The sequence below is a fragment of the Scaptodrosophila lebanonensis genome, unplaced genomic scaffold (assembly GCF_003285725.1).
Source record: "Scaptodrosophila lebanonensis strain 11010-0011.00,11010-0021.00 unplaced genomic scaffold, SlebRS2 tig00000072-arrow-pilon, whole genome shotgun sequence".
Lineage (NCBI taxonomy): Eukaryota > Metazoa > Arthropoda > Insecta > Diptera > Drosophilidae > Scaptodrosophila > Scaptodrosophila lebanonensis.
This window is the reverse complement of record NW_022060558.1, coordinates 3,646,117-3,670,086: the sequence shown is the minus strand read 5'-3', so window position 1 is coordinate 3,670,086 and position 23,970 is coordinate 3,646,117. Positions and strand designations below refer to the sequence as shown.

Below are 23,970 nucleotides of genomic sequence, written 5' to 3'. Positions count from 1 at the left end.
TTACAGCAATAGTTCACACAGAGTGACCAGAAACTAATAAATTTTTCTCATAGTCTATCCGAAATTCCCCAGAGAATATTTTGTCCTATACTTTGTAAAACATTCTACAAATGTGAGAAATATGCATTTGTTTTGAAAAGGAAATTTGAGTAGGCATCGCAATTTTATAAAAAGTGAACTATACTACATCAATTTTAAATTGATTGTAAAGCTAGTAATAAAGAATGTAAGTGAACAAATAACAATGTTAGTTGCTATTGTTAAATTCAGTAATGAACTTCACTGTAAATTTAAATATCGATATATGTTGGCAAATGGTTAGTAGTGCTGTAAAGTGTAGGAGAGCTTATAACGTGCTGCCACACATTTCGCTTGTGCTAGCATTGGAGTGACCAGGTGAGAAGTCAGTGATGCCTCAAGGCGGGCTTGTGTATTTAAACTATTAATACGCGCGCTCTGTACGTCAGTCACTTTTTGGCTGCTCATCCGCACGGTAGTTAGTTCGGCAGTTATCGCTTCGAAGTAACCGTCTCGAGTGTTGTGTGTAAACATTGATTTGTTAATTAAAGTTACACTTACTAAATACAATAATTCAAGTTGTATTAGAGTCATAAATTGAATGATCTTAATAATTTGCGTTGTTTGAAAAGTTCACAAACTGTAATTATACTTGTTTTTGGGGTGATAACTAACTATAACTATATTTAATACAACTGACAAGCGACTCGTTTAAAAAAAATAAAAGCTTTTCAGCCACATTATAAGATACACTCGCAGAGGGCAGAGCAAACACTTTAAACGACTAAAATGCAGACAGTCATTAAGTAAGTTGTTGCACAAAAAGTACAAGCAATATTTAAATATTATTACGTCAGGGACATTGTATTTAAATTCACGTTGTATTTATTTATATTTGATGGGGCACATCACAAATAGACGCGTTGCAGTCAAGATACATACAACAGCAACAAAAACAATTGCTTAAGTTTCACCTGCAGATCGATTTTATTGTATTTGCTGAGAGCAAACTTTTGGTTTGCCATCCGTCGCATTCGTCTGGGCCGAAAAGAAAGTTGCGCATGTTTATTAAAACAAGTTAGCGGAGTCGGCTTAAAGTCAACTCGATAGCCGCTGCTCGCGCATAAACAACAAGAAAAAGTAATTTCAATCAAACATGGGCACGAATTTGCAGTGACATTTTCCTTTCGTTTAGCACATCAACTCATTAGTAATCTTTGTTTAACACGGAGCATCGTTTGCATATTGAATTTCTTTACAGTTTTATATATGGACAAAAATTATGGTATTAAACGAAAACTTAGATATTATTTCGGGGCTCCTCAAACTGGTTTATCATCTTGGTTTTTTTTAGCAGTTGTAAAGTCTTTCTTACGACGAAAATCAAGTTTCTCTACCTAAAATCAAAATAAAGAGCGACAATTTTATAATTACAATATTTTATGCCCATGTTTACTTGTGGCAGCTTTGATGATTCATTGATAGAATTTAGTTAATTAATTGTGTTTCTTTTTGCTTGTACCTTTTGGAACTTGTTTTTTTTTTGTAGTTTTTATTTTTAATTATTCAGCAAAAATTTCATTTAAAATACAGCAGGTGTGGATAAAGTTTGGTTTTATAACAGTATTAATATAAGAATTTAAATACGCGTTATAATTAATAGATTCATAATTTTGACTATAATTTTTACACGTTTTTTTAGATTTTTATTTTAAATGTTTGTGCTGCTATAAAATCTGAGCTACTTATATAATGTATTTTATACCATATATTTTCCTAACAAGATTTTTCATTTATAAAAGAGCTTCAACTTAAGAGCTAATCGTTAAATTAAGATTAACAAAATTGTAATATTGTTTTTAGGCGAATTTAATTTTTAAGCGAGTTAGCTGAGACGGCTCGAACACGAGACACAGAAAACTGTTTATTTTGTTTTTGTTTTACTAAAAACACGTTTTTAAAATCATGTTATTAATTGAAGCGGATAAATACGGTTGAATATACATAAATCGTTATTCATTTAATATCGGTTGGTTTCAGTGTTCATAGTAGGTCGCAGCCAATTCTGGATGAAAAGGCTTAAAAAGCAGTTAAACTGTCGAAATTATCTTTCAGGTGTCTCGGACAGATGACGTGATACTCTAATCCTAACGTTATTGCTTTATAACCCAACAGCCCCCATTTGATCAGCAGCTGTAAATGCAACAAGCAAGTCATTAACCCTGCCATCGAATGTAGAGAATGTAAATATTTGCGAGCTCGGTCTCAGAGTTGCTAACCGAGTGTGTTTGGTTGGTTGTTGATCCACATAGCTGCGCTTACCATAACCAGCTTATCATCACCTATGTAGTCCAATGGGGCATATGAATAAGACAATGTGTATATAAATATTTACTGCTGGAACAACAGCACCAGTCCATCATCTAACGTTCTTGCAGCCCAACGAGCCTCATGGTTTCTTATCGCACGGTGTAAGTTGATTTAAATAATACCTATACCTGTGTTGGCCATTATAATTGCTGCTTTCGTCCTCCCTTTAATCTATTGCCGCTATAACGGTTACAACACGCAATGACAACAACACAAAATATCTTGCAACTGACAACTGTGTTGCATTCGATTTTCCGCATATTTACACAAATCGTGTACTTAATAATATGATAGCTTTTGACAATTTTAGTCGCACTCTGATTATTAACTATGCGAATATAAGACATTCAATTACACAGCAGTTAGGAAAAATGCCTTCATCTAGTAAATACTTTTCTCACGCGTTCTCTCAATTGTTCACATACGCCTCCAAAAACAAAATTATTTGCATTGTCTCTAAAACAAAGAGAATATTCGTGACAATACCATAAGGGTACAATTTAATTTTACCTACAATTCTGAGTCATCCAATTCAAATATACAGATGACTAACTTTATTGCAATTAAGAACATAATATTGTAGAGGTAGATATCGATCCTAACATAAGCGTCCAAAAAATAAACCTTAAGTGGACTCAAACTAATGAATGCTTCTATTACGTATTCAATATACCAGTACATAGGTACAACAATATACGAAATGCATATCACATTAGTTTAAACTGATCGTTGACCAAGATGAAGAAGCGAAATTAAATGTTTTCTCTTTATAAACTTCATTCAAAATGTAAAATTAAAGTTATTTCGACCTTTTGTGGGCCAGTAAGTATCTAAGACTTAACCGGATGAATTTGATCCAATAAAGTAAGTACTAAGAGTGGGCAATATGACAGCAAAAATTAAAAATGAAATTAATTGACGGAAAGAAATAAACGGCGAAAATGTTTGCTTGAATATTATCGATAACTCTTTGCTTGCCCAATGCAATCAAACCATAGACTTGATTATACGATTTCCTGCAAAGAATGCGGTCACCCTAATACTAAAATATAAATCATTTAGCTTTTCAAATTGAATTTTTTTAAAATCGATTAAAAATTCAAATATAGGAAAACATGGAAACATAGGGAACAGCAATTTTGGATAATAGAAGAATTTTTTAGAAGCAAGAACATAACAAGGCTTACACGGGGTTAATAGGGATTTTACGCTGGCATCGCAATGTCTTCACTGCTTTATTTATTATAATGATTAAAAAATAAATGCAATTTTTGCATTGAGTCCATGATAGCAATGTTTTCTGCGACTGTTTCATCAAGTGTAAAAAACCGTATTTCAATCTTAAGTTAAAAGTCCTCAGCATATTATTCCTAGCCTGATCCCGTCAGATACCCTCGTCAGTTACTTTCTCGATATCGTGTTTTCAAACTGATTCAAAACTGAACCTATGTGAGTTATTTTTTTTAAAACAATCAGTTATATACAAAGCTTGTATCTTTGGCTTGATATAATAAGTATTATACGAATAAAGAGCACGTGTGTTTGGGTCTCCGACTTTAAAAGCACGCGATAATAAATTTTGCATTGTCAGCAAAGATTTGCCACGCTTTTGTATTAATTTAAGGTTCATTATTTTATAACTTTTATTTATATGTATGCGTATTTGTTAGTAAGTCACTTATACACACATACATGTGTATAGTATAGTATGCCTCGAGTGTTGACTTTTTGACTTGAATGTTGCTTTTTAATTTTGTTGTTGATTGTTGTTGTTGTTTTTGTGTTTTGCTATTTTTTTTGTGACGCGTATGCAAAATTCGTAAGTTTTGTTTAGGTGAACCCGAAGGTCACATTTTGTTTCTACATATGTGAATGTATGTATATACGCACACACATACATACATATGTATGTATGTATTTTGTGTTTTTGGTCAAAAAGGTCATCTTCAAATTGTTTCATAAAAGTGTGCTCCGTCTTTGGTGCAAGCAAATAAAATGTGATATAGTATAAGTGAAAAATCTAGCTACATACTATATGTATAGAGATCATAAAAGTGAACGATAAAAGAAGCGCTTTGTGCTCCTAAAAAGTCGCACCTTAAATGTTCAAACTTGTTGCTAAGCTTACTTCTTTGGTTATACTCTTAGTGTGTTGCTGTGGTATGTGGGACAACCAAAAGCAACAACTAAAATGCAAAAATCAACAAAAAACAATAAACAGCAAGAGCCGCGTAGAATGCTAGCCATAAAGCATACAGCCAACAAGAAATCAGCCAAGAATTTTCAGCCATATCGAGTTTTCGAGTTGCTGTTCAGTTCAGTTTGTTGAACAATGCACGAGGCTCGGACGTTTATGGGCATCCATAGGCAAGATTTCATATTTCGTTGCACTTGGTTATTTGCTCAAATTGCATAATTAAATGCACGCAGACCTTAACTTGGTCAATTTGGCCTGACTTGGCCAGCAACTCCAGCTATGGTTATGGGCGGTTAGTTGTGAGCTGGCAGCTTGAAGCTTGCGGCTTTCAACTTATTTGCGGGTTGCCTTGTGGCCACATTTTCTATTGTCTGTGGTTTCCATTTTATTTTTGTTGAAGGTGAAGTTTTCGCTTCAAAATGAAGCGTTTCAAACCAATGTCCATAGTTAATTAACCTGGCTAAGCCTTCAAACCTGCAAGACAGCGTCATCTTGAAGGCGCGAAATGCTAAAATGCAATATATATCCAAAATTTATTTAATTACTGACCTACCCTGCTTTCGATTACCTTATTCCTCGCCCATAAGTGCACATTTATGAATGTTTGAAGAGTATTCGCTTCCATTCTTCAACTTATTCAATTGAAACTGGCGACGACACGACTTATTGAGTGTGCCTTGAAAAGAGAATTGAAATGCAACAGCACTGTTTATTATTCTTATTTATTGATAAATAAGCCGAATGCCAAGTCATGAAATTGAAAAGCATTTGAATACATAAATTCTAAATAATATTATACTTTCTCTCTCATCGCCAATGATTTCATTTTTATGCTGCATATTGACAAACTTGAATCGAAATCGGCTCATTTGGGGTGGCAGCCAGTTATGTACAAGTATGCTGTTGGCAGTGAAAGTGTGCGACGAACTTGCAGAAATTTCAATGCTGCATCTATTACTCCAAGAAACAAAAAACAAAACGCATACCTGTTAGGCTAATAAACACGAACCGGTCTCTGGCAGTTATCTGTTTCTACAAATGAATACAATCTTAGACACTTATGTGGCTACAAAAAGCTCTATCACAATACTATATTGTCGGCAAAGACTTATCCTTAAGGTCAATAGAGTGACCAATTGACGGCGAAATTTCAGCCTGGCTTCTGAGTATGTCATCTATTTTGTGGTTTCAGATTATATTTTCAACTAAATGATATTACAGATTTTGTCTCAATAGATTTTAGAGTCTACACTTTATACTGCCATGCTGAGATTTATTGAGAACGCCGTCTAAAATATAAATTATGAAGTATAATAAACTTGACATATAATTTGGGGTAAAAAAAACATTATTGAATAGCTGTGATTCACAAATTTGTTTGAAAATTGCGTTTTGAGAAAACGTTTGTACCCCGTGATAAAAATAACTGGTTTACTGAAGGGGAACCTTAAACATTGGCGAGTTTTGTCTACGATTCGATTTGACTTGATTATCAAGATTTATAAAATCAAGTTTGTTGTTGGCCGAATTTAATTTTAAGCATAAATTCGTCTGAGATGATGTCTGATTCCCTTCAATAACTATAACTTTAATTTAAAAGGGTCAACTGAGAAAATGTTGAACAATTTCCAATCGCGCATTTTAAGGTCTTAAAAGTTCTAAATATGCTCACAACTCAAGAGAGTTTTTAATTTAGAAACATTAATCAAAACTTTTAATAAAGAATAGCAATGTGTTTTGCATTCCAACCTAAAATGCATTTAAATCAATGCACTTTAATGTCTTAAGAGTTCTTAATATGACCATAATTCAAGAGAGTGTTTAATTTAGAAACATTAATGAAATCCATAGCTTTAAGTTGATCTTAAGAGTCGAAGTTAAGGGCTTGTAATTGCCTTTTAAATTCATATCTATATTCATTTTTTCTTCTCAGCACACACTCCCCCATTGCCTACACTTTTGTTTATTATTTTATTTGTCAAATCAACCGCTAAACAGTAGAGCTAAATCCGGTATTTAAAAACGGTAGAAGGTCTTTCGAAGCTCACACAATTTCTGCGACGCCGAATTTTTCATTTTTTACATGTTCGACTTTGATTGGTTTAGCGCACTAATAATTTATGATGTAGGAATGAAAAAAATAAGTAAATACATAAGAAGGCCCAACAATGACTCATTGTATTGACAACACGTACTATACTCTGTCATTGCCACAATTCGCACTTTATCGCATTACAAAAGTTCAACAATAACAGCAAAAATTTAGCTGGCGGCAGCATCTTCTTGATCGTAAAATTCAGATTTTAATGCGCAAGCCCTAACTTCCGCAACATTTTGAAGAGCTGAGCTACTCCAGTAGATTATTAAACGGCAGCATTAAAAAGCGTGCTGGCCGCATTGACAACAACAAAATAAATTACAAATGAAAAGAAATGCTCAGGAAAAAGGAATTTCAAAACTTGGCCACAATGATGCGGCAACATGTTGCCTGGACAATACCGCTCCGATTGTTGGGTTTCCTTATGGGCATTCCGAAGGTGCAGGTGTATGGAGTGCCATAAAAAATGAGGCCAGCCAGTCAATTGCTCAGAATTCTGGAGCGTGTAGCGCATGTAATGACAAATAAATTGCAGGCCGGTCTTTGACTTCTTGTGCAGAAACAAATGGCTTACTCACCCGACTGGCGACACAATAACATCAAAATAATATTTGTCAGCGTCTGATTGATGGTAACTGATTTCGAAGTATGTACAAGCCTTTTTCGTCTTCCTTAATGCGAAAGCGCTAAACGCACGCGCGTTTTTGACAAATCACACACCGCGGGCGTGCTCGGACCCTACTTAAGCGATCACATCTTACATATGACCAGCTCAAGAAATTCAGCAGGTACTTGCCTTGTAATTGCGCAAACTGTGGGCAGCAAAGAACCTTTGCATTGGCTGTGGTGTCTGTGTCTTATCAGCGCTTCTGATTCAATCACAAATCATAGTCTGCCACGCATGCGTAATTATAAATTCCTCATACGCCCTGTGGCCCCATTCAGCTGCAATTCGCCTCATTCAATACAAAAATAATTGTTTGCTGCATACTAAATGCATTCATTGCCTTGCATTGAGTGCCAGTAACAGCTATATGCGAGTGCAACGAGCATCTTGCGGGTCTACAAATAGACAGCTTTTAAAATAAGATATGTATGACTTGTCAACGATAACGCCATATTGCATACTAAAATTAAAGGTTTCCCTGATGCCTTGATTTTATAGAAATTTCAATCTTTTGCTCGATATAAACCTAGGGGCTAAGCTTCAAATTGACTTCCGTTTTCTTTTTTGTTTTTATCAATAATATTCATGTTATTTTTGTGGGCTTACTTTAAAACGACATTTCAAAAGCGAAGGTGCAAGGAATAATAGTAATACAATTTTGATTGATTTGGTAACTTTTTTAGAACATTAGGAATCAGTTAATATCGTATTCTATTTTCAAACTGGAGCTTAGAACATCAAGTTTTTGTTATTTATTTCTGGGAAATAAGTATTGCTCCGCTTCAGCAGCTCAGCACGAGAAAACAACAATTTACAGATCGGATAAGCCCTACTTTAAGGTTGATTTTTCATATTGAGAGATTTGCAAATATATTAAAGGAGTGCCTAATCATATGATAATCATAACTGTCGGCTTCGATTTTGAAACAAAACTATAAACAGGTGACACACCCAAAAAGCAAATATGATACAAAAAACTTCCATTTAGTTGAAATTCAATAAAGCGTGTCAATTGTCAATGAAAAAATAATAATATGCATATGTCTGTTGGATATGGCCACCTTGTAACTTTGCATTATTTCAAGTATTTGGCAACCATACAGCACTACCGTTATCTATAACTGTTGCGCGACTGCCATAGAAAACGAATGCAATGCACTTGAAAAGCGCGCTGGAGGCTACACTGAGGGGTGGGTGGGCTGCTGTAGGAGCTCAACCAGCGGCGGTCGCAAAGGAGGATGCTTTGAGCAATTGAATAAACCGAGTCGCTTCCTTACCTCCGCTCGGGCTGCTAATTTTCATTTGCCTTTCGCTGTCACTGCCGCTGCCTTTTCCTGTTGCACCATGTTGGCCCATTAGAGGTAAAAAAATAATAAGTGGCACAACCTTGTAACTGCGGACTGTTGGCGCTTAGTATTGTGTGCAGAAGCAAATGGAGCAGCGGATTCTGCCAGAGCTTTCTGCCGATTTCTTCCTGTCAGCAAATTGCGCCTTTCCTGGTGATAACAAGATTCAATAAAAGCATTTGTTGCTCGCCTTGAGTTAAACACAATTTGTTTATCAGCCCATAAGTTCAAGTTTACAACAATTTGCTTTTTGAGTCGTGTACGCGTTCCAGCAAGCAGAGAAAGTGCAGTTCAATATAAACAATAAAAAGCTAGACACACAAAAACCCACAACCACGCCCATTTGGTGTGAAACAACAATGAAAATAGGTTAAAATGCTTTGCCAATAAATTTGCCCAAAACAAAACCGAACTGAACCGAACAAAACAAATTTGAATAATTGAGTCTAAAATCGACTCCCAAATACCCTGCATCGATTTGAAAAAAAAACTTTATTAAAAGGGGGAATATTTGAAAAATAATATTTTTGAAATCTTCAAATGGATGGACACGACACGACTCGTCTTTAGAAATATATATATAAGGAATCTATATATGTATGTAAAATAATCGAAAAATCTAAAAGAAAGATTTCACAATACCGTACTAATCTTAGGGTAGATAAGACAGAGTACAAAATAATGACAAAAGACAACCAATGTGGTTATATTGTTTATTTACATAAGCGTAATTTTTGAGAAACGAAATTATTTTTATCTACTGTTGCTTTGATTTATGATGAGCATACAACGCTACAACGTTACGTATTGCCATTATTGTTCTGTTGTGGGCTTAATTTTGAAAACATTTCAATGGCGTCCGTTACATTCCTGGGCAGATATACATTATATGCACTCAGTCGTGTGCAACTTTGTCGGTTATAAGAAAGCGAGCTAAAATTTATCTTCACACTTAAGGCAGTTACAATGCATTGTCCATTTAGCTAGGCACATGAATCTGAACAATTAAAAACGGTAACGTATATGAAAATGTGTATTATGTGTATATACATAAATAAAGAAAAACGAAACCGTAAAGCGACGATGACGATGTCCGCTCATACCGTCTCAGGCTTAGGCTCAAGCTAAGAAATTAAAATGTTTTAAGTAATTGTGTCTTTCTGTCTGCCTATCTGTCAGTCTGTCTGTCTGGGGCACAAATTAACACATGAAAGGCAATTTGTCATTGCTTTAACGCTTTTATCGCTTAAATGAGACGAAAGAAGCAAAACTGGCTGTAAAGCGATTTGTTGTGGTTCGTCTAGGCTGGACTGACTAACTGAGACACTTGTATTTGCATACCAACTAAAAAATGTACAGTGAATTCTCGTTAAATTGGACCACTCGATCTCCAGAGAACTCTAAATGTTCTATGTATTTATCGAGTATTTTTAATAAATATCATTATACGAAGTTTCGGAAATAAGTATTAATAACATATTTTATATTAATTTCATGTTTACTTTTTCTTCTTGCATTATGGGGTCATATTTTAAAAGATGCCTTGTATGATTTCTACTTTCGTTGCTTTCTGAACACTCGTTCTTTTTTCTTTGGTCAAGAGTGCTTATTTTTGAGAGCCCACTGTATAGGTTCTATTTGGGTTCTCTGACGCAAAATCAGTTATTGTTACCCCTATTTACAATTGTAGTTTTAATAACAATTAACACATATTACTTACCAAAGCATTTGGCACGATTTATTGCTTTAGATAAGGCCCCGCAGGTCATGGCTTTTATGAAAAATGTATAAATTCTCTATTTGTTTTTCTCTTTTTGTTAGTATCATATTTTAAAATTGAGGGCTTGTTAAGCAATAGGGTATACATTTTTTCAGCAATTGAATATATACGAGAACACATAATCGACTCTGTTAGGTAGCCTTCGAGCTTTGCTTGGATTGACACTCTTGATGATGCCTTTTTTGGAAATGGATCTCATTGTAATCTTATATTTGTAATTTTTAAAAACAAAACATAAAACTAACTAAAAAGACTTTAAACTTTGACTGTAATTAAATTACTAATTTTACATTCCGTTCGTTCTTTTTGTCTTAAACTTACTATCTTGTGTAAAGGTTTGCCCTTTCCGCGTTCAACTAAAATAAACTTTATTGCACAAATCGATTATGTATGTACAGACATCGTTTATATCGCTATTTATAACCTAAATAAGTATGCTAACTATGGTCAGATATCTTGATGATTGATCGAGTGGGAATAGTCGATTATGGATTGACCACTTCAGAGCATTATTGTGAGCATGTGTGTACATTTTGAAATGATTTGTTTATTGGTCTTTCGTGCCGAAAGGTTGTTGTGTTGTTGTGTTGTTGTGTTGTGGCCCCCAATAAGTACAACAACTTACAAAATATTTATGCCAATTGCTAAAGGAAGTTGCATTGCCATATTAAATGAATAAAAACAGGTATGAGTACCGTACACTCGTAATACAAACAAACAATTTTCAACCATTTTGTACGACTGTCAATCAAAACTCGCAGCGTATTAATAAAGACAGCGACATCGACGCCAACTATCAAAAAAATATTAAAAACAAACTAAAAAGCTCAGTTACAAAACCTCACGCACGTACATACACACATACATGCGCTTATAAAGGTGTAGCCCTACATAGGTAGCCAGACACATACGCACACCCATGCACACACTCGTACACATGTGAGACCAAAGTGTCACGTCAATGGCAAAAACGCCGCCTGCACTTGACACATTTATTGGGCAACTCAACTAAAAAATGAAACTGAGAGAGCGAGAGACAAAAGCAAGCTTGAAACCAGCAACAGCAGCAGCAGCAGCGCCATTGTAGCGACAGCAGCAAGCAGAGTAGGAGAGAAGAGAAGAGGAGAGGTGAGGAGAGGAGAGTAGCACCCTGCCAGCACACAATCTATTGCTCAGTCGGTCACCCGACCTCCTTGGCCACACTTTTTGGCCATTAAGTTTCTATGTCGCCCGTATGGCAACACCTGCGAAACATTTCAATCGGCTGTGATATCTCATACAAAATTCACAGCCTGTCACCTTAGGGCGCACCAATATGCACTCATATGTACGTACGTACGAGTATCAGTCACAAATATGAGTGCTGCGATTGCCAGTGATAAGGAGCGATCGATGTTCCAGCATCGTGCAGTGGAATCGAGAAATGCATGCCATAAAACGAATGAAATTGTAAATATGTACTTACTGGAAATACAAGTATGAATGTGCTTGTAATTAGCCAAGACAATATTATTATGTCGTATTTGTATGTACACGTACTTGTATGTATTGGTAGCAGATGGGCTTCGCAATTAGTTTTCAATTGGCTTTTCAACTTACAATGCCTGGTCCGTGAAACGTGTGCTGTAAGACTCTCGTGCCGGCGCCCCGCCGCTAAGCCAAATCCAAAGGAAATGCCTCCAAATGACGTAAATGAATAGACACACGATTTGTGGTTTGGAGCTAACTAACAGTCTTAGTCTCCGTCCCAGCCTCAGTTGGTGCGGTAATCGGCTAATTGGATTGTTAAATAATATGCAGATGCCGCTCGCAGCTGCAGGAAATCCTATTCAACATTTTCAACATGACCAGTGAGAGTTTTCTGTATACTTGTACTCGAACCGAAGTATTGGTATTTGTATTGGATTTTACTTCCATATACCCACGAATATGTTTATGAGATATTTTACAGTCCAACAATAAAATAAGTGTCGTACAAAAACATTTGCCACTAATTCGAACAAATTGCAAATTGGCTTAAACTAAAGCAGACACACACATTCAAGTTAATTGAGTGAGCTAAGCAGTCACTATAGGTCTGGTAAAAAGGTATATAATTGTTGCTTTTACTCATAAATTACATTTATTTTGAAATGTAGTATTGTAAATTGGAATTTCTGTGCAATAGAACAAACTGAACTGTCTAGTCCAGTTAACCTACAACTAGAAAATATAGGAAAATGCTGTATTGTGGTATATTTTTCGAATATTATTTAAATACTTACAATTAACCACGTTCTCTGATCATTAGATTTTCGGTAAAAGGAGAGAACTTAAGCTTTTCAAACTGCAATTGAAAAAGAAGTGATTTCAAAATAATAAAAAAAAAAACTAATAATTGAATTATACAAGTATAATTTTTGAATGAAATAAGATAGAGATGCATATAATTTCGAGCTAAAGTCGAACATGAAAATGTTTATATTTTAAAAGCTTGCCATACTCTATGTTCGGAATCTGTGTTTTTACAGACTCCACTGACCTTGGCTGGCGTTTTGTGAGAAAATTGTTCTATTGAAATATCTTTGAAATATCTTCTTGTTCATTGTAATAACTGTATAATGCCGCTATCGATGAATAATAATTGCTTTCATGTTATTCATGGGAACGAAATCAGTGAATTCAGTCACACAAATGCTTCATGGCATTATTTCCATTCATTGCCAATAAAAACAAAGGTATACATACATACTTGTATAGTATGTATGTGTATTACAAGCTTATACTTTTTCATGATGGTTTTTTGACCTGACTTGAGTTTATTTCCGATCTAAACGTCTTCTAATGTCATTAAACTTTGAGAAAAGTAAACAACCAATCCGGGCTAATTGAGGCTACACTCAAGTAAATCAATTAAATTGCTTAATGATTTGATAACAATTCACACGATGACTGACGCTAAAGACTCGAAATTATTTGGAAACTGGTTTGCAGTCGCAATTTTGTGTAACATATTCAAGTAAGCCATTCGCATATGCATAAAAGAATGCTTTAATTTCCAATTAAAAATGCAAGGCGAACACAGGAAGAATCACTTTAAGCCGCACATAACTCATTGAGAGATCAAAAACACAATAATACGATTACGTACAAATAATATCTGGTTATTGCCCTTTTGCCAACTTGCGCTCTGTGAATTTGTATTTATTAGACTATAGCCAAATTAGTCAGCAGAAATACAAAGAAAATAACAGTTAACATTCGTCAAATGTTACAAATGTTATTCTTACCATTTCGTTGATTATATTTCCACACACATACATACATTTGTACTAAACAAGTGCCTCACTGAATAAGTACCTTGGTTTATTTTTTGTTGCTGTCGTTATAATGTCAGTTTATTGTAAATGTGTTGTTGTTCCATTTGGCCTGAACAATAGCGCAAAAGTTCAGCCACATTAAACCAAATAATTGTCTTAAAATTATAAACAAAACGCGCCACTTTTTGCTTTTTATTTGGCGCATGTCATTTGCGTTTTCATGCCCTTGAGAAAAATGGTTACTTCCATTCTATGCTGCTCTTTGCAACGTACTAATCATCACTGTAGGCCACATTCCTCTATCTATCTACTATCTCAATATCGAGGGTTATCAGAGCCAGATTTGTTAACTATACTTGTCGACCTTAATCCTCATCCCATAGTAAGCTAAAGCCTAGTTTCCAAGAGGACTAGATTAGTGGACGGGGCGTCACGTCAGCTCTCATGTTCAAGTAACAACAATTCTGTTTGGCATCAACGAAAATACCTCGCTATCTGATCCGTTTGAAAATTAATCACATTTTATAATTAAAATGATTCATACAGCATCGAAATAATTATATGCATATGTATGTTAGCACACTTTTCCGAGCTTTTCAAGTATCGATGTGAGCAATAAATGGTAGAAAGCGTTCGAGTTTTGGCTACTGGTTACTGAGAACCCTTAACAATGAAAGAATTACATTTTATAAAAATAAATTTCTGAACTTGTCTTAATTTTGTTTTTGATGTACAATTTACAATTGTATATTCGTGTGTGGTGCTGATATGTTGACACCCGAATGCGAATGCTTTTGCCATTCACTCTTTAGTCGGTTTGGTGATTTCGAAATACGGATCCCAACCAATCGAACATAGTCAATTTTTTATGTAAATAAGGTATATACATATATAATTTGTAATTTATTTCCTCGAGACATTCTAACAAAGTTCTTGAACTATATCATATACATTGGCGATATAGTAACAAAGACTAGATGTCTAGCAAAAGAATATACAAACTTTAATATGAAGTTTTAAAAATATCCTAAAGTATTAATAAATGTTTGTTAATATAATTTTATTCATCAATTTTAATGAGCTTCTAGGGTATACAATACCCGACGTGCCAAACTATTGTTTATTGCTATCATTTAATGGTCACATAGGGGTTACGTGTGCAAATTCAGGTCGCTGGGTTTCTCTAGCTTCAATTCCATGCAGCTCTGATAATTCCAGAATATGTGCTCACCTGACATCTGAACACCTGAAGCCCCCCTAATGAGCTCATTACTGACATTTGCCAAGCAATATGTTATTGTTGGCCAAATCAAAGGCAGCCATTTAGGTGCGTAGGTCAGCCATAAATACTATACATACAAGTATATATACTCTACCATTTACATTTATAATCCATGACTTAAGCGGCCATTAAAGGCATCTTGTTTTATGATTACCAGTGCGGTTTTATAACTGCCGCGCTTAATGTGCGTTATTATTTTATAATTTTCAGCAATGGTAATTGAAGCGTGCAAAAATTCATCAGCTTTACATACATTTTTTAGCGAACGGAAATGATGGAACATTTAACTACCGATAAAGGCGTGGTAGAAACATGTGCTTGCAGCTGCATGTACCTGCCTATATCTATGAATAGATATATCTGTACATATATACTTGTACAAATATACATACTATGTGATGTTAATTATAAGTATTTTGGAAAAAAAACAACAACATTGAAAAACGCTCACCTAAAACTCAAAACTGCTGGCGCGGTCGTTAGTGATTGGCAAATGACTTTTCAAACTAGCGCACAAATTTTTTAACCAGTTTTTGTAATCTTGTTGTTGTTAGCCTTTATCTAATTGTGTGTGTGTATTTTTTTTTTACAACAACACTGTAACTATTACAACAGCATCATTTGCGAAATTTGTCAAACACGCAAAGTTAAAAGCGCCAACGCATTCAATTGCAGTGTCGGAAGGAAGAGCTCAATTATGACACTGTGCAACCAAATTGGGGTACTTACGAGTAATTCGGATCAATAAAGTTGTTTATTAAACTATTGAATTATAGAATATTAAATTAAATTATAGATTTAATTTACATTTCAAATCAACATTTGAGTTGTAAATGTTGGACTGATTTTTGCTAAGATTGAATAAATATGTGGGCTAGCACAATTTTTATAGCACGATCAAATCAGGCAGAAGTTAGCTAAAGATTACCTTTTTAAATTTTAATAGATCATATGCAAAGATATATTTATTTATGAGCTGTTCAAACAAAGAGTTAGATTTATTTATTTTTTTCATTAAACTTCTTTCAACATACAAGTTTGTTCACCTTTTTTTATTAATAAATTGAATTATACAAGTATGTGGCTTTTAAAATCATGTAATACTTATATACAAATGTGTAGATTGCTTTCCTATTCTGCCAAGCAAATAATTAGTCTTCAAAGGGGCAAACACAATAACTTCTTTTGAGGCCACTTTTCTTAATTGCTTGACTACAATTTTTGAACGGTCAGTGTGGAATGTATTCAACACATATCGATTGGACGTGGTATTATAACTTAAGCGCAAATAACGTTTACTAATAACTATTAAAGTGCTGCTAGCATATAATGTTTTGAAGACAACATTTGCTGACTCTGTCTATTGTGCTAGTTTATTTAAATTTGTCCATAGCTCCGCTTCTAGTCTCATTAAATGGAGAAATAGATCTCATTAAGAACACTTAATGAGCGGTTCCTCAAAAAAATTGAATAAATACGAACGGTACATCCCAAACTGCATCCGAAACTAGTCTGTACAAGTAGATCCCCGAATTAGACGCTCAGTGCTCGGGACAAGTTGACAAACAAATTGTCATCCAGGCACGTGTACATGTGCGAGTTGGCTGGAAATCGATGAGGAAAGAAGAAGTGAATTGATTTGTATTCGTGCGAGCTAAAAATATTGACAGTAATAAGTGAGTTCGCAGCACGAGAGAAATTTGCTGAGCGATTGGAATGGTCGCCACGTTTTCTTTGACATTCGTCGCACTCCGGGGGCGTTCGGCCAATTAAGATTAATTTATACGGATTTATAATATCTTTGGCGGCAGCATTTGCCCGGCTAAAGCGCATTTATACTTGTACTTACGCTTTGTTTTGTTTTCTTTTTCACATATTTACAGAAACCCGAACTGGTGGCGCCGGCGCACAACTTTGGAGCGATGCCTTACCCTTTTCAGCATCCTTTTGGCCATAGCAACAATTGTTCTGGCCTTGGGTCTGGGCTATGCTCTGCTCCATGAAAAGGTGACCGATGGTGAGTGAAGCGATGTTATACTGGTACCTGTTTCTTTCTATTTCGATATCCTTTTGGAGCGAGTAATTGAAATGTTAAGAGTATAGTTTTGTCAGCCAGGATTGATAAGATCTGTTTCTTTCTGATTTTCCTACATCTTATAAGAAGTTCTCCAACAATTAAGACCACATAGCTTGAACATAAAACCGAGGTTATTCATTAAAAACATGAACAGTAAGGATTGCTCTTTTAACTATAAATTAGTAAAGATATCAATTTGAAAAATTTGTATGACTACATACAAATGTTCAAATATTATATGCATAAAAAATGTTTGTGTAACAAGCACTTCCCTCGCCTACAGCCTCCATTCACTGAAATATGTAGAACAAGTTAGGGCAATTTATTTTGAAGTAAATTAAACTTTATATTTATAGGATTAAAAAAAGTATAAGGAAAAATGAATATTGAAAAGAGAATATTAATAAATGAAAATACTAAAGATATTAATACAAATTTCAAAAAATATTTAAAAAATAGTTCCTTGAAATATTTCTCTTTATCAACAGAAGAACACAGCATAAGTACAGCAAAAATAGAGCGGCCTTATAGATGAAAAATGTACAATTACACTGAAAAGGCGCTCACAAAAACAATGAGACGAAGTAGATTTTTGGGAGATTACACAATGGGGGGCAAAAGATGGCAGCTGTAATTAGCGGCTTCAAATCTTAAAACTTTACATATTTTTAAAAAAGATGCATTTGAGGGAATGGTATTTGGGCTTTTGACCACTGACAATGACACTGGGAGAACATTAATTTTTTAGAAACATACTATAAATAAAAATGATATTAAATTATAGCTTTTATTTAACAGTTCAGTTATTACGCAAAGGGTTTCTATTGCTTTTAGTTCTACAAGTAGTGCTCTTCTTCAAGAGCACGTGTGGAGCAAAACAAATTATTATTATTATACAAGTATTATTCATATTATATTTTTTATATTTTTGGCCTATGGCATCGCCCAAAGTGAACCGTTTCATAGTCATTTGTTTATTTTATGTAAAGCTCAAAAACATTGAATTAACGAAAATAATTTCATAACTACTATTATTGAGAAGATTTGCAAGTGTCGAGTTTTATAAAGTCGTCATGATATATTAAAATGGGTCCCATCTCGTTAATAGCATTTTTTGAAAATCACCTTTCCATCCAGCTACCTCAGTAACGTTCGGTTATATTTTATAGAGCCTGCTCCGGCCAGTCCAAAACCATCAATGACGCCTGCCGAGGCTTTACATGGAGACAGCACGGTTTTAAACAAAGTGCCTGCAGCTGATGGAAAGTCATTGGCCGGGGGCAAGGGCGCTGCCGATGACGTGTGCTTCAGCAAGGAGTGCGTCCATACGGCCTCGAATGTGCTCAGCCGAATGAAGCCGGAGGTGGAGCCGTGCGATGACTTTTACGAATTTGCATGCGGCACTTATATGGAGGAGACAAACATTCCCGATGACAAGGTCTCGGTAAACACCTTCTCGGTTATATCGGACAAGTTGCAGGAACAATTGAAGGACATCATAACAGAGGAACGACCCATGACAGAGCCCAAGCACTTCCGTTTGCCCAACTCTCTGTACAAGGCCTGCATGAACAAAAGTAGGTGGATAGAACTGAAAATTCCAGCATATTGAACAACATAATGTATTTCTCACTTAATAAAGCGCTGATCGAGAGTCTGGGCACCGATCCTATCGTGAAGATTGCTGAGTCGCTTGGGGGCTGGCCATTGCTCAAGGGCGACAGCTGGAATGCCGACAACACCTGGACCTGGCAGGAGCAAGTCAAGAAATTCAGACGTTTGGGTTTCAGCATGGACTACATTATTGATTTCTCGATCGGCGTGGACTTTAAGAATAGCACCGTCCGCATTATAGACGTGAGTCTCACTGAGTTAATGATTTTTTTTTGCAGTTATAGCTTTAATTTCGATTCGCAGTTGGATCAATCCTCATTGGCCCTCAGCCGCGAATACTTAGTGAAGGGTTTCAACGAAACGTTGGTTAGCGCCTACTACGACTATATGGTGGACATAGCTGTTCTCTTTGGCGCGAATAAGGAGCAAGCCAAGAAGGAGTTGCTGGAGTCGCTGGAATTTGAAATCGCGCTCGCAAATGTAAGTATCCTTTTTAATCATGAGCAAGAGATTCAATTGCACCTCTGGGTTGGAAAGTTATTATAAGTTGTTCCAATCGTAACAATTAGAGATTGAAAAGATTTTAAAGCAGTATTTAATTGGAATCGAATGAGGAGTTAGAAACTCTTGAAAATATGGGCATGGTATTGTTTCTTATTTCCTAATACTGAGTTCACTGATGTGAAAAGGGCACAGCTCTCCTCAATTTCAAACCTTTGGCTCATACAGTGTAAATTGTTTAATCAAGGCCGAATTCGAAACTAGTCTTTTTTCCCTTGTTTAAAAATGTAGTGAATAATTGTTGTAAAAAAGATATATCGACGCGATTTGCAGGATCTATCGTTTATTGTTATTCATTTTTCGACTTTTAAATTTAACATGCTACACGTATATCACAATTCTAAAAAGGCGTTTGCAATTTTTAAAAATTCATTAGAAATATGGCCGCTTTGTATGCAAAAATAAGGAAGATAAGCAAACTGTTTTCCTTTCTTTGGAATTCTTTTTAAATTTTCTTAGTTGCAGGATTTATTTAATACCTGGGACTGTAATCATTATAAGAGTTATTAAAAAATTTTATTCATTCACTACAAATTTTATAATTATTTTTGAGTGTTATTTTAAATATTAACCAATAATTATAATCTTAAGGAAAAAAGTAAAACTTAGAAAATGATGATTATGCTTTGAGTATTATTTTTTTTATAAAAAATAAAACTCAACCTGTAATTTTAACTTTTTCCTAAGTATTAAGGACAAAACTTATATATACCCTTAATCAATGAGTCAAGGCGAACATTTTTTATTATTAATACTTTTTATACTCTGTACATGAAATGTACAAACCATGTATATTAGGTTTGCGGGAGCTTAAAAATGTAACAGACAGAAGGAGACGTGGCAGACCCCACAAAGTATATATATTCTTGATCAGCATGACGAGACGAGTCGATCTAGCCCTGTCTGTCTGTCCGTCCGTATGAACACCTGGATCTCAGAGACTATAAGAGATAGAGACACCAAATATTGCACAAAGATGCCTTCTGTGTGTATGCTGTGCAAGTTTGTTTTTATTTTTTTGATTTTCCCCCCACTTCCCCCCTATGGGGTTTTTCCCGATTTTCCATTCGTATAATCGCCTATATCTCGGAGACTATAAGACCTAGGAACACAAAATTTTAGTCTCAGATGCCTTATGTGAATACGCAGAAAATGTATATTTTGGAATTTCCCTCCCTCCCCTCTCTATCCCGCAAATCGTAACTCCCGTAATTCTTGGAATTTCGAACTAAAAATACCCCCAGTTGCTTATTATGTGTCCGTATGCCAAGTTTCACTATGATAGACCGATTTAACGAGAAGTTATAGCCATAAATATATTTGCTGCTGCAGCGCTGCTCAAGCGCTACCCGCGGCTGTTGTTGGTGTTGCTGTTTGGTTGACTGCTAACATGTTTACACAGACACGAATTGATGCGCATAGGCATTCATACACTCACACAGACGCAATTGCTATGTAAATGTGCAATTATAAACCCTTTACGTGAGTTCGAATAACGAAAGAGGTAAAATCGATCCAAATTTTTTTTCAAATTTTCTTATTTCATCAAATATGATATGTGAATTATGAAGAAAGATTACAATTATTTCCTGCACAAGTAACACTCAAAAATAATTATTAAATTGTTAGTGGATGAATAAAAATTAAGAAATATAAAGCATGGTGAAAATGGATAGACAATCTTTAAAAAAGGATATCTGTAAAGTCCCCGCTTTCTCAACGTTACTATAGGTGAATGATTTTTTCGTTTAAAAATAACAAAATAATCATTATTTACAGTCCCTGTTTAATACACATATTGAATTAAGTACAAGTATAGTAGACTTATAATTACACTGATAAATAACTTCCAATGCCTTATTTTTTAGATTTCGTGGCCCAATGAGAAGCGTCGCAATTCCTCAGAGCTTTACAACCTCCGATCCACACAGCAGCTTCAGCAATCCTATCCGTACGTCCAATGGGTAGACTATATTAATGCGCTGCTGCCCGAAGGCCTGCAGATTACCGAGGACGAGCCGATCAATCTGTCAGTGCCGAGCTTCTTCGACGACCTCGGCAAACTGTTGGCCAAAACACCGAGCCGTGTGATTGCCAACTACATGATGTGGCGCATCCACGCCTTCTCCGTGGGCTTCCTCACCGACGAGTTCCGGAAACGTCAGCTGCAATACGCCACAGCTTTGTCGGGAAGGCAGGAGCAGGAGGCACGTTGGAAGGAGTGTGTGGACATCGTCACTGGCAGGTTAGTAGAGAAATTAGAGGACTGCCACCCACTTGTGATATCCTGTGGTATCTAGTTATAAGTAGCGGACTTGGTTGACTCGGTTAGTAGTTAATGTTTAGTTTTGTTGTGACCACATTCCTGGATCTGTGCCAAGCAATGTCTTTAATATGCTTTTCGTTGTTTGTGTCTCTCCTTTGTTTATGTTTCACTTGTTTCTTTTTGATTTTTTGTGCTTTTGCAGCGAATATGATGAGCTCGAATACGAAGATAGGTATTTAGATCAAATTTCAAAATTCAATGTTTAACACGAGCACTTCCTTTGGTTTTGGGTATTATTCGAAATCGTCAATTCCTGGGCAGATACTTGTCCAAACCAATACTGCATACACGCACTCCCCCAACTGACACACATACCACATCAGCACTCACACATGGAAAGCCCTGGACATTGATTTATAAGCTGGAGGCTACATCGCCTTCTCTTTACCATCACAGTAGTTGTGTTTAGAATATATAATCGCAGATATTCATAGCGCATTTTATGTTTTAATTTTGTTTTATTTTACTTTCACAATCAAACAACTCGTCCCAACAATAACTGCTTCAACAACGACATCAATCATTATCAATCAAATCAACCGTCACATAAATGAATTTGAATCCAATAATTTTCATAAAAATATGCAATTTCTCACCATCAAATCAATCGGAAATCGATTTAACGAAATTAAAAAAAAAAAAAATATTGAATTTGACACTGAACTTCAATCAGCCTTGCCATATCCGTGGGCTCGCTGTATGTGCGCAAGCACTTCAATCAGGATTCCAAGGCCATCGCATTGGAGATGGTGAACAATATTCGCGGCGTCTTTAATGACATTCTGGACGAGGTCAACTGGATGGATGGCAAGACGAAGACGGAGGCAAAGGAGAAGCTTCACCGCATGGCCACTCACATTGGATATCCGGACGAGATGCTGGATAATGAGAAGCTTGCCAAATACTATGATAAGCTTGAAGTCAACCCTGACAAATACTTCGAATCCTTCCTGGGCATGAACGTCTTTGGCACCGATTATTCCTTCAACAAGTTGCGTCTCCCCGTGAACAAAACCGAATGGGTCCGTCATGCCCGACCAGCCATTGTGAATGCCTTCTACTCTTCGATAGAGAACAGTATCCGTAAGTTTCGAGTTTAGAGTAAAACCCTTTAAGTCGATTTTCAATTGTGAATGGTTTTCTTGCTGCAGAATTTCCGGCAGGCATATTGCAGGGACACTTCTTCAGCGCTCAGCGGCCCAAGTATATGAACTATGGCGCCATTGGGTATGTCATTGGACACGAGATAACCCACGGCTTCGATGATCAGGGCCGTCAATTTGATGTGAAGGGCAATTTGCGTGATTGGTGGCAGCCGGATACACAGAAGGCCTACTTGGAGAAGGCCAAATGCATTATCGAACAGTACGGCAACTATACGGATCGGGCGACTGGACTGAATGTAAGAGTTGTCGCAGCCCGTGTTCATATTCCCATAACTTCCTAATGTTTGTGTTTCGTCTGCACCCACAAAGCTAAATGGTATTAACACCCAAGGTGAGAATATTGCCGATAACGGAGGCGTAAAGGAATCCTACATTGCTTATCGGCGCTGGACTGAGAAGAATGGCTCAGAGCCGAAGCTGCCGGGTCTGGAATACACGCCCGAGCAAATGTTCTGGATCTCAGCTGGTCAGACATGGTGTGCCAAATATCGCAAAGGTAGTTGGAGAGATCCCATTAAAAATGTTTCCGAAATCCACATACAAGTAATCTTTCATTTATAATTCATAGAATCTTTGAAGATGCGCATCACCACTGGTGTGCACTCTCCCTCTCAGTTCCGGGTCCTGGGCTCGCTGAGTAATATGAAGGACTTTGCCAAGGACTTCCAGTGTCCCGACGGCTCACCCATGAATCCAGTTAAGAAGTGTGAGGTTTGGTAAGCCGCTAAGTCCGGCTTTTTGTGCTACCTGCATTCCCCCTCCACCGTTCTCACTCTCTCTCCCTGTTGTGTTTAAGTTTTAGTTGTAATTTAACAAACTTTTGCGTTAATTACTTAGTAAATGAGAACAAAAAATTAGTTTAAAAAAGAGAAACTCATAGAAGTGACCGATTCCCCAAAACTTAATGGCTGATAATGCCTCTGGAAAAGTTTGGCACAAGAACGATATTGGAATGGATATTTACATCAAGTATTAGGTACCTATATGTATGTATGTATGTGTATGTATGTTATTTACATTATGTATGTATATGTACTTGTGTAATTAGAAATGCAAGAATTTAAAGTAATTAATGCAATAAATATCTTTTTGTGAACTACCGTGATTTTTCTTGGGATCTGGGAACAACCGATTTTATAAGATTTGTTTGAGAAAAAATTGTACCGAAC

General features: G+C 35.9%; 1 protein-coding gene across 2 annotated transcripts; it reads left to right on the top strand.

Moving 5' to 3' along the window:
• The first annotated feature begins 540 nt into the window (after positions 1–540).
• Positions 541–23,898, top strand: LOC115625117 (neprilysin-2). 2 transcript variants are annotated; one of them, XM_030520024.1, is made up of 11 exons: positions 541–824; positions 16,941–17,074; positions 18,304–18,711; positions 18,777–18,991; positions 19,052–19,228; positions 21,178–21,554; positions 21,778–21,807; positions 22,309–22,718; positions 22,787–23,037; positions 23,111–23,297; positions 23,370–23,898. In XM_030520024.1, exons 1-11 carry the CDS (start codon positions 808–810, stop codon positions 23,519–23,521), a joined length of 2,358 nt encoding a protein of 785 aa, XP_030375884.1. In that variant the 5' UTR covers positions 541–807; the 3' UTR covers positions 23,522–23,898. The 2 variants fall into 2 exon arrangements, with proteins under 2 accessions (XP_030375884.1, XP_030375885.1); XM_030520025.1 differs by lacking the exon at positions 21,778–21,807 and having other exon boundaries at positions 542–824.
• The last annotated feature ends 72 nt before the right edge of the window (positions 23,899–23,970 follow it).

Bases quoted from the DNA above. Each gene is read 5' to 3' on its own strand.
- LOC115625117 (XM_030520024.1), top strand. The intron at 17,075-18,303 runs GTGAGTGAAGCG...TATATTTTATAG, and splicing joins CCATGAAAAGGTGACCGATG to AGCCTGCTCCGGCCAGTCCA. The intron at 23,298-23,369 runs GTAGTTGGAGAG...TATAATTCATAG, and splicing joins GTGTGCCAAATATCGCAAAG to AATCTTTGAAGATGCGCATC.